This window comes from Sturnus vulgaris, chromosome 2 (genome assembly GCF_052056855.1).
Source record: "Sturnus vulgaris isolate bStuVul1 chromosome 2, bStuVul1.hap1, whole genome shotgun sequence".
NCBI lineage: Eukaryota > Metazoa > Chordata > Aves > Passeriformes > Sturnidae > Sturnus > Sturnus vulgaris.
The window spans coordinates 94,812,201-94,829,020 of record NC_142244.1 but is presented as its reverse complement, the minus strand read 5'-3'; the positions used below and the strand labels follow the sequence as shown (position 1 = coordinate 94,829,020).

Genomic DNA, 16,820 nt, shown 5'->3' with positions numbered 1-16,820 from the left:
TGTCAAGGCTATTTCAAACACTGACTCCTCTGCAATGAGTGGCATTCTGCTTAAAAATGTTTGAATGAGACTATAATATTTTTTTATTTGCAGCCGGGCAATATTTTAACCCAGTACTTTTTAAGATGAAGGCTGATGCGATGTCATGCACCAAATATCAAGTTTGTGTTTCTGTAATTCAATCAAGGACAACTTGTTGGGCTGTTCCCATTTGCTTTCATATACCAACAAAAAGAAATCCCACAGCAGCACTGAGAAAGATGATGAGAATTGCGACTTATAAACTCTTTAACGCTTTCTCAACTTGTCGCTAAAAGAATAACATCTAAACAAAATATTCAGATACAATGTAATAAGTTTCTTTATTTTTTTTAAATCCAATTTGTAAAGGTCCCTTTTTAAACAAAACAAGAACAAAAAAATCAACACAATTCAGAGGGCTTATCTCATTTACCATACTCTTCCCCACTCTTCACTTTAACACAAGCAGCAACTTATAGTATTAGTGCTCATATAGTGCACTTATATGAATTTTGATTTGTGTATTAAGCATTAAATACAATGTATTTTCTGTGAGCATAGCCCAAAGAGTACACAACGTTACATTTTCAAAGTATATGTTTAAAAAAAAGACAATAAATGTATATCCAAGACAGTCAAACTCAAATATTTTGACTTGGCAAATTCTATAACGAGTAACAGCAATTTTAAACTGTGTACAAAGCAGAACAGTGCCAACATGCCTCCAGTCTGTGAGCTATGGTAAAACATCAAGCACACATACAAAGGAGAGAAGCCAAAGAAACCCACCACAGAGCTAACCTGAGGCACACCCAACTGCAACCAAACAAAGGCAGCCCACTTTCCCACTCTGTAATGCAAAGATCCCAACAGCAACAAAAAGCACTTCTACACTACAGAAAGTGAAACAGCAACTTCTTCCAAAATTGCCTCCGCATTTTTAAACACATTGTTCAAAAAATTTAAAGATGAACATCTAATTATACCAAACAAATGTACAAACTATAAAGTCAGAGAAGCTCCAGAAGATTGCCACTTTCAACCTTGCATAGTGAGAGCTGGCATTGATATTGCTACCATAGCTTCAGCAGAAGATACAGGAAAGAAAAATCTTTACCTCTAAGTGATGCACATACGTAGCATTTTCTTCACAAAATTCAGTTAAACATTGTTTTAATAAAATGGAAAACAGCTCTAAAAAGGGAAAGATAGTGTTCACAAGCTTAGAAAAAAAATACAAAACCAGAACATTCCATAATAAAAAATTTGAAACAATAAACATTCCATCATGACAGCACCTATTTTATCACTAAATAAGCCCCATACATGCAACAAACTACAACTATTGTATAAGGCTGTCAAATTAAAGGTTTACTTTTCATATAAACAAAGTGTAAAAATAGCAACAAGTTGCAATCTTCAAATTTAATGCTATGTGAGGATTCTGTCTCCCCAGTTTCATTTGGTAGCAATTTCAATATGTGTTTGATATAAATGTCATTCATCTAGGAACCGTGGTACAAATACATTGTGCCTAGGACAGTATTGTCGTATCTCTGTTCGACCTTGACAGAATTGGAATGCTCAACAACACTACTGAGTTCAGGGATGCTTTCAGCAGTATCCCCAAAACCATGATAGTGTCCATAGTGCAAAGTGTCTCCAGGGTCTTCCACCCATGAGGGCCGGTTAGAAACACAGCTACTCGGGCTTCCATTCAGGTGGAGAGATCCACACATGTCGGTGGAATTACTCATGGCTTTTTCCGGTTCCTCTGTGCCGTTACTGGTATGAATTCGATGCCTACTGGGAGAAGTGACTCCAGGAATTACTCCGTTAGGTGTTAATGCTAAGCACTCCTCACGCCTGGCATCCATCCCACTGAGCTGTTGTGCAGCGGTGAAATCCAAGTGTCCATTGATGGCACATCCATTTGTCAGTGCATTCAATATGGAGCTACTGCTATTCATATCTGCATTTAAGAAATACACCTGTCACCAACAATTAAGAATAAATCGAAATACATCAAAACGTCTCCACTATACTTCACTTACTTAAAAATGTTTCCATACACAGCTCTGAAAAATAAATCTATCCTTTCTTTATAACAGTGTAGGTAGTTCCAAGTAATGAGGTCTGACCAGTAAGTTTCTTAGTTGAAAATGCAACTTTTTTATCCACATTTGTTTTGAAAATATGCCTATATTAATCTTTGCAAAGACAATATGAACTTTTCAGATTTTTTTTTTCATTTAACTGTATGAAATAAGTGTGGCAGACAACATTCTGGGCTGTGTTTTCAAGGGTGGAATAAAAATGATATTTTCATCTTAATTGTAATGCCCTCTTGGGATGGAAGATGATGTACATACAAGAACTGAGTATCTGTGAGAGGGTGAAGGGTGTTTTTTTTTTCCATTGTTCAGCTGTAATTTAACTGTGGCTTTTTTTTTTTCTTTTTAGTTGTAACTCTCACAGTACAGTATGCACTGAAGTAAATCAAATAAAGAAATGTTACATTGGGATGCTAATATGAAATGCTTCCAAGTTCCCTTATTCAAAAAGTAACTCAATGTACCTAGCAGCTTGCTAGAAAACATATTGGGCAAGTTTGTATTTATTGCTATGTTTATAACAGCATGTGTACAATCCACATGCAAAATGCCATACAATAGCAACAGCAGAGTGCACAGAAGACTGAAAAGTAGTAGTAGGAAACAAAATTCTAAAAATGTGCATGCAAAAGTCACTGACAACTGTTTTGAAGCAATTTCCCCTTTGAAGTTAGTAATTGGTACAGTAGGTTTTGTTTCCATGAACAGATTTCATCAGTCTGTCTGAAATGCATGTTTTTGCAGTGGTACTCAAAAGTACTAGCACAAAAAATGCATGATATATTCTGCCTTTAAAATATAATTTATGTCTATATTGGTAAAGATGAGCAAGGCAGACATAGCAACTACAGAGCTATGTGGTGACATTTAAAGATTTTACATTCTGTGACTATCCTTGGATACATGCACATATGTTTATGCCTCCATGAACGCACAAACCCATGTGCAAAACACGATTGCATTTACTGCGTGTATGCAAATTAATTCCGTTAATTTAGTCTGTTGGCAACTTCCCACATTTGTAAAACACTGGGTTCCCATTTAAGTGACACATAATGAGTACCACTGTCTGACAAGGAAGAATCTGGAGTTTTCGTTCTCTCGCAGTTTTTGCATGACTGTTATTTGAAGTACAACACTGACACTTCACAGACACCAATATTTTGCACAAGAAATGTGTCCAATTTGTAACTCCCTGGATGTACCCACTGGAGATTCCGTTTTAGTCCCTACATCAGTTAAAATAATCACATCAGCTGAACTCACTGATCATGAATTCTCATTAAAAGTGGAAAAAAACCCCACAAGCCCATCAAGACATCAAAGTTAATACTTCAGTGATGAAAACGCACAGAAGGAGTTTCATATAGTGTTTATTAACTGAAAAGTGCAAAATTTTAACTGTTTAAAAGTAAACCATTATAGGCTGGTTTTGCCAAATCAAATTTAATAAATCTGGCACTTCTATTAGTTAATATGCAAAAGTAGGAAATGAATTGTTCTAGTGATAATTATAGAATGTTATTATTGGTGAAAAATGAGCACCTATAGTAATACAGTAATAGACCATATTTATCAAAGAAAATAATTTTTCCATAAATAAGAACACTTGGTAATTATCACTGGAAAATATAGTCTAGCTTTAAAGTATTGATTATATATATGTTATATGTGTATATATATATATATAATAAATATATATTATTTATCATTCCCTTTGTTGAATTGGATCTGTGGTACAAAGCATAAGCATATTTCTGGCAGAAAAAACTGATAAATAAGAAATTAATTTCTGAATGTAATAATGCACTATTGTCGTAACTCCGTGTCTTAACCTACAAAATGCAAAAAGGCTGACCCAAGACAGTTTTAATCAAACTCTATACACATCCTGTTACCAAAAGCATCTTGATTAAGCAGTCCCTAAAAAAATCTAGAGCATTAATATCGACCAATCCTAGTAACATTTTGACTGTTTCATGACAATTGGTACAAAACACAAAATCTGTTTCACCAGTTACACTACTTCCAAATAGTAGATTAAAACTGTGATGGCTGATGTTCTATTTATATAAAAAACACCACAGCAGGATCCTGCACTGTGTCTGATTAAGTTCTGAACACAGGGCGTTTGTCTAGACTATTCTCTATAGTATTTATTGTACTATTCTGAATATAGTTTTGTCACTACATCTTATTTTCAAAGCTAGAATATGTTTCCCTATCAAGTCTTCTTACTATCTACTCAATCAAAATTAAACAAATAATTTATTTCTGAATTTCCTTTAACTCAAAATTATAGCAACTAGAAGCAAGGCACAATGTAATACAAGCCTCAGGTTAAAGGTTGAACAGCCATCACGGACTTCTGTTTACTTGAAATATTAAGAAATTACTAATAAACCTTCTCTTTCACCATTACAGTACATTGCATGAAACAGCTAATTTTTGATACCTACTAAACCCCCAATATAAAGGGTATTACAGGAATACAATAGTTTTCAAGACTCCAGACAACAATGTGCAAAAATAAAGGACTAAGTTTTATACTTAAATTAAAAATAGTACGCATATTGATTCTTGCAACGACAAGGTGTTTGCATTGCAGAAACAGTATATATTTCAATTTCTTTTGGTCCAACAGAAGTACTCTCCTGTTGTTTGGTGTCTTCAACCATTTGAATGTTGTTGTAGTTAACAGGAAACTGTCCACTCCCACCTGATACAACAGCAAACTCTCTATCAACGTGCATATTGTCAGCATCGTCCTCAGCTCCTCCATTCAGCATTGGTATTAAGCCATCAAAGCTGTAACCTGACAAAAAAAAGTCATGTTTAGTCATTAGTGCCTACTTGAAAACTCACCCAACAAAAAGATGAGTACTTTGATTACTAAAGCAAAACAGAAAATTACCAGGGTACCCATTAAACTCTGCATATAAAGTTACTAGTCTGATGTACAAAAAGTGAATGAAGAGAAATTTAAAATTTACTCATATTCAGGCTTTACAGGAGATGTGCCCAACTCATATTTGTCTACTGTCAGTTCAGACTGCTCCCTTTTTCACTCTTAAGAGCCAGCTCCCAGTAACCCACCCTTATCCATATCAGACTTCTCCAGAGATCTTTCCAAGAGCTGAATAAGCAGAACTGTGTTCTGAGAGAAGCTGCCAAGTGGTTAGACTGCTGGGGGGAATGCTTTAATAAGCAAGATGGGCTTGATTTCAGTACTAGTTCTTGAACCTACCCAGAGTATTGCTCCACTCCTATCCCAGCAGGCCCTGCCCTGCTCTCACAATGACATTAACACACTTTTCTACACACACTGCACACACCCTAAATATTGTTATAAATGCCTGCTTTGGCAGACTACAATTCAGCTCCCATTCCTTGGGGCACAACCAAAATTTTCATAAAGTATTCATTTTTAAATAATCTTAAGCCCTAAGGCGTTCCAAGGCCAAAGAGATTACTGAGGGCTTCAAAGACATCAGGGCCCTTGGATGAGCAGGCTTCAAATTACCCTAAACCAGGAAGAGAAAGACTTTTTCAGTTATCTAGAGGAATATTCATGTTGGCCAATTCCAGGACCCAGTTCCAGGAATGCCCTCCATCACACCTCACACAGAATACCAAAGCATCTGTGCCGAGGCTCGTGACACCAAGGCACTGGTTGTGAGCAGCAGACACATCATAGAGCACAAGTCAGTCTGCCGAGGGCTGGACTAGAGGGGCCAGGATTACAACTGACAGGAACACAGCTGTGTGAACATTAGCCCAGTGTGCATCATCATCACCCTCTGTCGACCTTCCTGGGAAGCAGGATGAAAGTTCTGGAACTGATTTCAGAAAAATGGACATAAAATCCAGTTTATGTTTCTAAGTCAAAATGAAAAAAGATTCAGCATATATTCTGAAAGTGGTCACCAATTTACTTCTGTTCATTCTACTTGAGTAATTAGTTTCTATCATAGTGTATCATGTATCAGCCTTGCCTAATTTTGAGGTTTAAGGCTTTTTTAATACTATGCACCTGTTGGCAGATACACCTGTGTGCATACAGACAAGTAATGCCCATCCATTGCCCAGTTTAGTTATTCCAGGGCAAAGCACACCATAAGCATTTATCTTCTCTCAATTCTAGTGTCTACAGGTTCTTGTAAGGGACATCTGTTGTAGCAGCAAGTAGTTTCAAAACTGTGATTGGTCAGATTTGGGGTATGGCCATCAAAGCCTGACTTCCCGGCAAATACAGGTTGGCTTCACTCTCTGAACATCTGGAATCTCCTGTGCAAAATAGTCTTTAAAGGACAACAGACTAGTGTGGTTTCAGTAAGGGTTTAAAATTATGACAAAGTTTGGCTTCTTCTGTAAAAAGGCCAGCTAAGCACAAAGATGTACTGATAACTCATTACTTAGCTCTGTTGTTTACCAAAACGCCTCAGGAACAGTGACTCATTCTCCGTGCAAGAGACTTTTTACATCAATGCAATAGTTATTACTGATGCTGATGTCTTTGAGGGCAAACATGTCAGTTTAGAAACTGCAGCTCCCACTGCTGGGATGTATCTTTAGTTACTCCAAAAACCCTCAAGAAAAGCAGCAAAGCTTTTGTATTTGTTTGTGGAGGTCTCAAAAAGTCATACTGTTAGCCATTTCAAAAATTACCTATCCTGATTGTTTTACCAACATTTCTGTAATTGCTCAGGAGCACTCGTTCACTTCAAGCACTGTCTGTTTATTTACTCAATCTAACTTAGGTACTGGGCCAACTCTGTACAGTGAAAAGTAATGCAGATACAGCACCAATCCCCCAGAATGTGGGGAAATACTGCCTATTGACTAGCTTGAAGCATATGCTGAAAGAGACAGCTGCTTAGGAACACTCAGATGGAGCAGCTCTTCAAAATGCAAGGTAAGTTAACTTGCCTTCAAATAGTGCCTCCTGGTAGCAGATCAATGGACTGAAAACTTCTGCAGTTTTTATGGACATTGTGTACTGGGCAAGTTTTCTTACTCTATATAGCTACTTAGCAAATACTTATTCCTGAAGTCTTGTTCTCCAGAATGAAATTTATCATTTAGACTAGCTACAGGAAGCAACATATCCTGTTTATGACTGGCCACAGAGTACCCAGTTAAGGTGTCTGATCCTCGTATAGGTGAAGTGGTGTTTGGATAGCAAGTACTGAACAAATACTAGTGTTGATACCGATGTGATTTATGTCATATTTACAAACATGGTTTAGGTCTCAATTCCCCCCTTGCTATCTGGAATTAAGCACTGTTTAAGTCCATTCTATTTGGCTCACTCAAAGTCACGTATGTTAGAACACCAACTTTAACTGAACAAACTGTCTTCAATGAAGACCTATAAAGTCCTTTTCCTGATGCTAAAAAGAAAAGCATCCTTTAGCATTATCAGGAAAAGGGTGGTCTGAGTGCAGAATAACTCCCTTGTGTTTAGTCAGAATTTAGTGGAATGACTAATAGAAAGGAAGAAGATAATTCTCCTCAATCATGTTACTCAAGTTGTTTCTAAAAAAAGATTTCAACACAGAGCTACCAAAAAGTATCTTTAGGTTGCACTATTCCATCGTTGCTGGCAAAGCAGCAGTATCCTCAACATACAAGGCTGGAAAGGAAATCTTAAGGTCCATTCTGGACTTATATCCTGGTTTAAAATAGCAGGTCCCCTTGGAAAACAATCCTGGAAACCTAGGGTATGTTAATTTACAGACATAACCCCTCTTGATTTGGGAGACCCTCTGCATTCAGTTTCTTCCATCCACCTTACATAGCGGTTTCTGAACTGTGAATTAATCCCTGAATGGAAAATTACCATCAGAACATCAAGGCATCTCTGTGAATCAACTCATTGTTACTTGGCCCTCCTGAAGCTGAAGAAACTGAGGAAGGAGTAGAAGCTAATTTCAGCTCCTACTCCTCTGCATAATTATCCTCAGTATCATGCAGCTTTAGCACTCTCTGGAAATAGAAATTTCTGAACACGCCAAGATGATGATAGGAAGAACTGGGATCTTGCAGCATGAAATAATTGTATTAATCTGCTTCTTGTATTAATATGCAATTTAGATATGTGAGTTTGTCAATAATACTCAACATCCACTCCAGAAGACTTTAAAACGTTTATTTTCCTTTCTCCGCAACAGTATCAACCCATCCCTTTTACCTCTGGGGTCTCACCTTCTGTTCTAGCCTTCTTTACTCCAGCAGACTCCGTATCTTCAAAGGATCTCTTTCGACTTGTCCCACCACTGAATGGATTGGGACCTGCATTCTGATTAACCCCATTTAAGGTGCCATTGCTATAGAAACGATTCAGGTGACAGTTCTGGAGGTTCAAGAGAAACTGGGCACATTCTTGGAAGCCCTGGGTATGTGCAAGGTCTGCTGCTGTCAGGCCACTGGCATTTCTCAAGCTGTACAATACAAATAAACTGGATTACACTCATTCATCAGGCTAGCTGGCTGCTGCTGCTGCCCTTACTGACTATCTATCTGCTGGTGATGAGAGAAAACATACACTTAGCAAATTTTCCATTAAGAAATTAGTTATCAATCTTAGTTTTATAACTATCTTAACTTTTTGCACATATATCTCACTTCTAAGCAAAATTTGGGAGACAATACACTTTAAAATAAAATCAATATACTATGTGCCTTAAACCATCTTCCTATTTAAACTTCTCAAAATGCTTTATTCTAAAATAGTCTGAAGTAGCTGATCTTTACATAAACTTCAGACTAATTTAAGTGTTGAATTTTACCATCTTCTGCAGTTTACTCTGCAATCTATTGCTTTAACTTGAGCAAAAGTTCAAATACTCAAAACAAACTTAACATGACTTGGTAATTGTCCATGGCATTCTGGTTTCTAAGGTAACAACAACATCACTATTTTTCCTAACAACAAAATATATACATATATAGTAAAAGATAGATAGAGAAAGATGCTATACTTAGTTATGCTTTGCTTATACTTTTGTTTCTGGTTTGTTTCTCATTTCAAAGTGTGTGACATCATAAGTACTAGAAGGTACTTTGGTAATTTCAACCAAGACTTTTCTGTGCAGAAGAAAATGGCACTGGATTTTGCATATTCTAGCGCATCAAAGAGGTTAGGAATGAAATCAGGGAGAACACACAGAAATGTAAAGGCTTAATGTGAAAAAGTGCTGTATCACATGCAATGTATGCATTTACACAAACACACAGGATGTCTTATGCTTAGCAATTTAGGCTAACTTGATCAGCAAGAGCACAGAAGTGGAGACAAGAAGGCCAGGAATGACAAAACTAGATGGTGATGCAAAAGATGCCAACTAATCTTTCCTAAGACAGATGTAACTAGTCAGAAAAATGGAATTTTTGTTTCTTGGCTTCAGTCATTTAGACAAGTCAATTACTTAAAAATCCAGAAACAGATCAGCTAACAGATTAAGAATTCACAAGATTAATAGACCTGATTCTCTTGAAACTCCAGCTCATGAGAAGAAATCAAAGAACAAAGCCCAAATTTGATTTCTAGATCACTGTAACTTACTTTCAATAAGAAAACCTTTAGAAACTGACTATTGCAGCAAGACTATTTCCATGAATGGATAAGCCAAAATACTACAGAATCACAAATCCCATAACCTAAACCAGGCTTCATTTCATTCCATACTACACTATTATAAGCCACTATTTACTTGCACTACTAGTGAAAATCCACAGAACAGCAGTCAAAAGTGATCTAGAAAGTAAGACTTCGGAATACTGATAAACCTAGTTAGTCAAAAGAAACTAAACTTGGAGGTGGCATTAGTTTTGAATACATACAAGAGAGTTGCAAAGTGATTAATCTGTTCTGTGCATCTAGTGTAGGCAGTATATGAATGGGATTAATATGAACAAAGGATAATTAAAGCTAATATCAGGAGAAAGTTTTAGACTATAAAGGATGCTGAATCTTGAGAGAAGTCTCCTCTCATTTTAAGAGCTGCCCATAGTATCAGAAATTCCACTGTCAATTCTTTCCCCGGCTGAAATGTTGAATGATGACCTGTTGAAGCTGCTGCTATGTAACAATGACACTCCTTTAGTAATTCTGATTTACTTATGCAGTGTAAGGAAGTAGAAGAATGAAACTGGAGTGAAGAAAACAGTAATCTTAACAGACCTATTCTATTCAAGAAGAAAAGCTCAGTTCTCTGATACCTTCTTAAAATTTGCGAGCCCCAAAAGAACAGTAAAAGAAATCTAACCAAGAGCAAAATAAAGTTACACAAAGATAAAAATGACAAAACAAGTATGATATTGAATGGCCACCTAATTTAACAGAAGTTCGAGGAGTCAGTAATTCTATTACTTAGCAAGTACTACAGAAGGCTAACTCTGCTTTTCAAAACTGACTGTAAAAGACTGCAGTAAAGTCATCATTTTCCAAAGGATCGTCAATGTAAGATGCCAGAAGCATTTGGACATCTATAAACTAAGATGTTACACTAAAGTGTGTAAACCTACACGACCAAACTCTAGGAAAGAAAAATTGTATTTCCCAGAAACAAAATCAATAGGAGTTAGTTTGCAAAAATTATAAAATGTAATGATCTTTAATATTTAAATATCTGTCCCATTCCTACCTCTACCTGAACAAATTACTCGTAACAGGTAGACAAAGATGTGCTTGTTTTACAAAAATTCTGAAAGCACTGCACAGGCACTCACGCCTACTGGATTTAACATTCTTGCTTCTGAAGTTTAGAAACACCTCTCTTAAAGGGTGAATCTAAATCTAGCCTATTAAATTAGCAATTAAAAGAAAAAAATAGTTCAATGAAGTAAGAGGAGATTTTAAGTTCTAGATGACTCTAGAAATGGAACAAATGTTATGGAAGATAACTCAGCTGTTAAGTTCTCTCTGCTGACTTACAGTGGGAACACTAATTTGAGTATCTTTTCTATATCCAGCTGTCAATGTCCATGATTTTAATCAAAGCCTGATTATTCTTGGACTTTTATATACTTTCAAATTTCTGTTATACTGGCTTGCATTCCAATATTAACAGGAAGGAGAAAAGGAAAAACTGACAAATTTTGTAGAAACCTTCCATCACTTTCTCAGAAACAGGCTAGAAAGATAAAAAAAGACCTACTTCTTCAGCTCATTTTTCTAGGAGGAAAAATGTTTGTTCTGTCAGTGGGAACACAAAAGGCAGCAAGAGCTAGGTGTGTTATATTAGCCTACTGTAACAAAATCCAAGTAAGAAAAAAAATTTGCTAATGTAAATATAAACAATATAGGAAAGAAAATGCTCTTAACAGATATCATGGAGTTTTACCAGACTAGAATGGTTTATATATTTTCAAAATAATTTAGAAATATTGTCAATTACTGTAAGGATTCTGAACCTGCAACAGAAAAACAGTGTAATACAGTCCTTCCAGAAACCCTAGAGTACTTGAATGAATTAAAAAGCTAGGATATCTACTACACCATTCTTTAAAAAGTGTGAATCTGAACTTGGAGTGGAACCACCCCGTTACAGCTGTAATTACAAGGAACTAGGAACACATCTAATATTACATCTGCTACCCATGCCTGACAGTGAAGCATCTGCCTCAGATTATCCCAAGAGTTAAGAATTTAAGTGTCATTACAGTAGACAGACTAGACTATACAGATGAAAATAGAAATGGCTCACTGTCCCAACTGCACACAAGAGAAGTTCAACCTCTTATGTGCAATTCCTACATCAGCCTTTGGTTATGAACTGCAATTATATGCAATATATCAAATGAAAAGGAAGAGAAGTAGTATGTGATTAATTTGCCTACAAAGTGTAGTAGCCATGTAACATGGAATGTGCACCTAAAAAATGGAAGAAAAAGCAACAAGCAGAAAACTCAGAGATATTTGCTATATTCAAGTAAATTTACAGCTATTTCAGTTCTTAGGCATCCCTTGAAAGGTACTTGATTTATTGTAGTTGCTGACATAAAGAAAAAGGATTGGTAAAGGATATTTAGAACTGAAAGTAACTTCAAGACCAGGGCTGTGAAAGAAAAACACTGGAAAAAAAGTAAACCAGTGGACAACTACCTCGATGTCAGGGGTCTTGGAAAAAAAAAAAAATCTTCTTTTCCCCCCATCCTCCACTTGTTTTACTAAGTTAAAAAACTCTGGCACCAGCTTTGATCTTTTATCCTAAACACCTCGAAATTGTGGAAGCTCTGAGAAGCTTGGAACACACTGATATTAAATCTTCAGGGAAACTGTCCTTTTGTTACTGCTAATCATAGAACAAGTATGACAGGTCTATTTCTGCAACTGCATTACTCAGAATTAAAAATGAGTAAAGGAATTTGTAGGAGGTTTTACATTTTGTAGGGGTTTTTGTTGTTATTGGCTTTTTTAAAAAACTTCTTTTTTTGTGACAAAGATGCCAAATTAAGGACAAGATTATGTTTCTTTTCAAGATTTGTCTCTAGGCTAGGCTTTTAGCTGAAACAAGACAAATAGCTGGTTACAGACACCGCATTTTTCAAATTAATTACAAAGGAAGATGCCAGCAGCAAGGAAGGTGTGGAAAGATGGAAGAAGACATAAGAAAATCAGAGTAAGTCTTGGAAAGTGACATGTTTTATGTTTAGTCAGCCTTTATTAAAACAGTATTCATTGACTTGGTGCAGAATTTTCTAAAGGTTGGCCTAGTTACTGTCAAATCAGAGAGCAGTGCTCCAAAAACTTAATTCCTTCTCTCTGCAGTAAAAAAGTAAAAAACTAAAGACAACTCTGAAGGTTAGTCTAGCTACAAGACCAGGTGGAAAAAAACTGAAGAAAAGACATTGAAAACAAAAGCTCTGAAAATATATTTCCTTTTTTGGCACCTGGTCCAGACAGGAAAATACATGAAAGCATGAACTGACAAACAGGAGAAAAATTCCTTACTTAACATTGCCCAGGGCTAAAGGCAGCCGTCAAAAAGTCAATTCACTCCATGTTTAGAAAACACGGATCTTGCATCCTTTCCAAGGCAATTCAAGTATTTGAAAAATGACTGAGTCCCCTTCAGGTTTTTTCACTTCGCAGCAATTTTTTGCTATATACTTTATTTACTGTTTCCATGTAGAAACAAATTGAAATCAAGAATAATGGTATTATTTACCCTCAGCCTTCTTGTACGCTAAAATCCAGGAGCTGGGAATAAAAACATCTTGTTTTCTTCAAAGTACAGGAGTATAAGATGCTAACTTCAATGCAAAAGAAGAAAGCCAAATGTAAGGAAGGATACATTTTCATATTATAACGTTATTCTAAATAGAAAAAAATCCATGAGAAAAGATGGTGAAAGTCTGAATATGGATGAGTAGGTGATCTTGAAGTTTCTTGACAGATGACACTCGCATTGTTCTGGAGTGACAGGTGTTTTAGAAATAAACTCAAAACACACACTGATACATTAACACTCTGACTTTTGCATATACATTTATTCACAGACCTACAGTGCTTAAAACAACACTTATAACATGTTTTTCTTCTTCCATCAAGTGATGTCCACAGTCTTCAAAACTGACTGATCTTGGCATGAAGGTGACTTTTTTTCATCTCCCTCTAGGTTGACATCATATGAACTCCCATTCTAAATGCCAGTTCATCTGAGAGTCCTGGTATCAGGGACACTGATGAAGCATGAGTTTAGGTATTTCTTTCTTCTGAAACGCTTTTTCAAAAACGTTGGCTGTGAGCGTAATTAAATTGTTGCTCAATACCAAGAGACAAGTGCATTATCTAGCCAAACAGGACTGGTGAAACATGAAGTTAACTTTCAGTTTAGCTTTATTTAGGAGGAAATTTTTATTATTTCAATCTAATTTAAGTTTACTAAAGGAAGGAAAAAATTGAGGCAAGTTTTTAAAAAATACTCGAGATGCTTCCATTATGGCTAAGCCATAGAAAGTAAAAAAACCAAGCCAACATAACACTCAAAATTTAGAATTGTTTAAATATTACTTTGTGCAAGGAAGATTTACTTCAGTGTAACTTGCCTCTTTGAAAGATCTGTAGAAAGAAAACAAAGACTTGTGCTTCTCACATTGAATTATAAATGCTGTTGAATTTACTACAAAAAAAATGCTTCTAAGTTGCTTTAATTGTTCATTTTTCATATTCATTGGTGGAAAAAACAAGCAGATTTCTGGTTTTTTAATATAGTGTATTTCTAAGATAGAAATATCTTCAACTTATAATGTCACATACCTTGAAAAACAAAACAAACATTTGCTACACAAAAAGTCAACAATAAATAGTTTTGAAAATCATATATGTAAAAAAACCCCTCCTAAATGTTTAATTTGAAATAGTGATAGCACCTACAGCTTACTGTGTTTTTGTTAATGCCATGCGACAATCTAAGAAAATAAACCACAGTTTTCGTATATCAATGTAATATCTGTTAAAAATTACTGATCTCAACTTATCTATTGTTAGTTTACAAATAAAAATGTAGATAATTGTAAATTAGGGTAAGCAAAGCATGCAAATCTATAGATTCTATATCTGAATTCCTAGATTAGCATTAAAACCAATCACCGCAACAAATACCTCAACAGTATGCCTTGTGTGCAGAAAGGAAGCGATACTGAACATTCAATGCCACAACTGTAAGGTTTTCGGAGAAGCACCTGTGGCAGTTTCAGCAGTTTCTATATGGAATGCTCCCCCTTTCTAGGATTACTTGAAAAAATCAAGTCAATTCGAATTACGTAGCTGTAAAACATTGACATGTGTAGTTTTTACAGTTTCAGAATCTTCTGTTTGATTTAAACGGGCAATGGTGCATAAACAGGAAACTTATATCATAAGGGATCACATATTTGCAGGCAACATTAAGATTAAAAGTACATTAACATACATAAAGTGCTGTAGCACATTATTCAATATGTAAGCCATTATCATGTGACCACCTTAACAACAAGATACTAAGCCTTTTATGCCTTTAAAAGCATTATAACTTCCATCCTGAAATCAATTTTTCAGTTCTTCACTGAAATTTACATAGAATGGATTAAAGTTACCGGTCAACTCATGGCTTCAATTACTTTAAATTTAGTAGGCTGTATCTCAAAAGAATTAGTAGCTATTCCTATACAAAAATTAGCAGATACAAGGATTAAAACAAAACAAAAGAAGAAAGAGAAAAAAAAGATCAGAACACTAAAACGCCCACAGTGAGAAAAATTGTTTCCTATATAAACAGTAGTATACTAGTCTAAAATTTCTAAAGCAAAATTATTTTCAAATACTAAACTTTAAGTGTTTTAACCCTTTGGTGTCCAAATACAGAAGTTATAAAGTTGTTTCAAACTTTTTTTTTCCAGATACCAAGAGAAAAATAATCTTAACAGATGTGTGTCACTGCTGGGGCAGCTATACAAATTCATACTAGAATTACACACTGGGCATCTATAAAAGCACAAGTTGGTGCCAAGTTTTTATTTCACAACAAAGCATTTGGCAGCTGAAATTATTTTACACTTTTAAAAACAGTGGTAGAGTTCCTGTGAACATATCCAATGTCATCCAACAAGAGTAATATACCAGACAGGATTCTACTTTATGAAGCCACTTTCTCCACAGAAAAATTAAGGTTCACTTTGAGTTATGCAGCTATAATTAGCTCCTAGATACTTCAGTTCCTGACTCAGCAGACACTGGCAGAAGAAAGAATCCATTAACTATGGTAGGCAATGTTGAAATTATCACAAACATCATCATCAGGACTTTTTGTTCTATCTGTATTCCCGTTTAATTGCTTTACTCAAGACCTCAAACAGTGCACTTCATTTTCAGTACCTTTTGTACAAAATATTCACATTTCCAAGTAAACTCTTCCATGAACAATACAGGCCTGACTTGGCCTGGAATCAGCAACAATATTTTTTATTTATATTTCATTATTTAAGAAATGATTCCTAAAAACAATTTGCAAAGGGAAGGTCTGAAAGACTATGGTAACTCTTGAAAGAAGAGTTTGATTGCAATACAGCGTAACTGAAAAGACTTTGCCTACAAAAATGAAAGTATTTCCTAGATCAATTAAATTCCAAAGAAATATCTTTATAGTACTACAGCCACTTTAAACACGAAGAGAATGTAAGAGTTATTTAGCCAACCTCACGACAATGAGAACTATCATTGCTGTTGCTTTAATGTTTCTAGAAACAGAACAAGAATTACAAATAAAGTTGCTAACAATGAAGAAAGCAATGGAAAACTACCGAGGACAGGTTCAGAGCAAACTCTGACTTGAAAAGATAAAACAACCTTACCACGCAGATTTCTACCAAGATGACTAGTAGCAAATAACATGACATTATTTCTCCTCAACATAGCAACTGAAACCCAAAGATAGCTCAGAACTAGAGAAATGAAGGAAGCAAGCTTCTCTCAAATGGGCCAAACTTGAAAGAAAGTTAAAGCTATTCAGTAAAAAAGCAGTGGAAGTTTGGAAATAAAACTGAAGTAAAGAGGCAATTGAATGTTAAGGCATTTCTGTGCCCAAAGCAGAGAAAAAAAAAAAAATCAAGAATGAAAGGACTATAGGTAGTAGATGGTTTTATTATTTTCCCATAATAAGGACACTATCAAACTACACTTTTGTCTTTTTTTCCTTTTTG

General features: G+C 35.5%; 1 protein-coding gene across 1 annotated transcript in view; it reads right to left on the bottom strand.

Moving 5' to 3' along the window:
- Nucleotides 1-337: 337 nt before the first annotated feature.
- Nucleotides 338-16,820, bottom strand: part of ANKRD10 (ankyrin repeat domain 10) — a 37,392-nt gene continuing 20,909 nt past the window's right edge. Inside the window, exons 4-6 of the mRNA XM_014883233.2 lie at nucleotides 8,343-8,578; nucleotides 4,855-4,950; nucleotides 338-1,993 (exon numbers count right to left, since the gene is read on the bottom strand). Coding sequence (XP_014738719.2) covers nucleotides 1,527-1,993; nucleotides 4,855-4,950; nucleotides 8,343-8,578 — 799 coding nt within the window. The 3' untranslated portion in view covers nucleotides 338-1,526. The remainder of the gene's footprint in view (nucleotides 1,994-4,854; nucleotides 4,951-8,342; nucleotides 8,579-16,820) is intronic.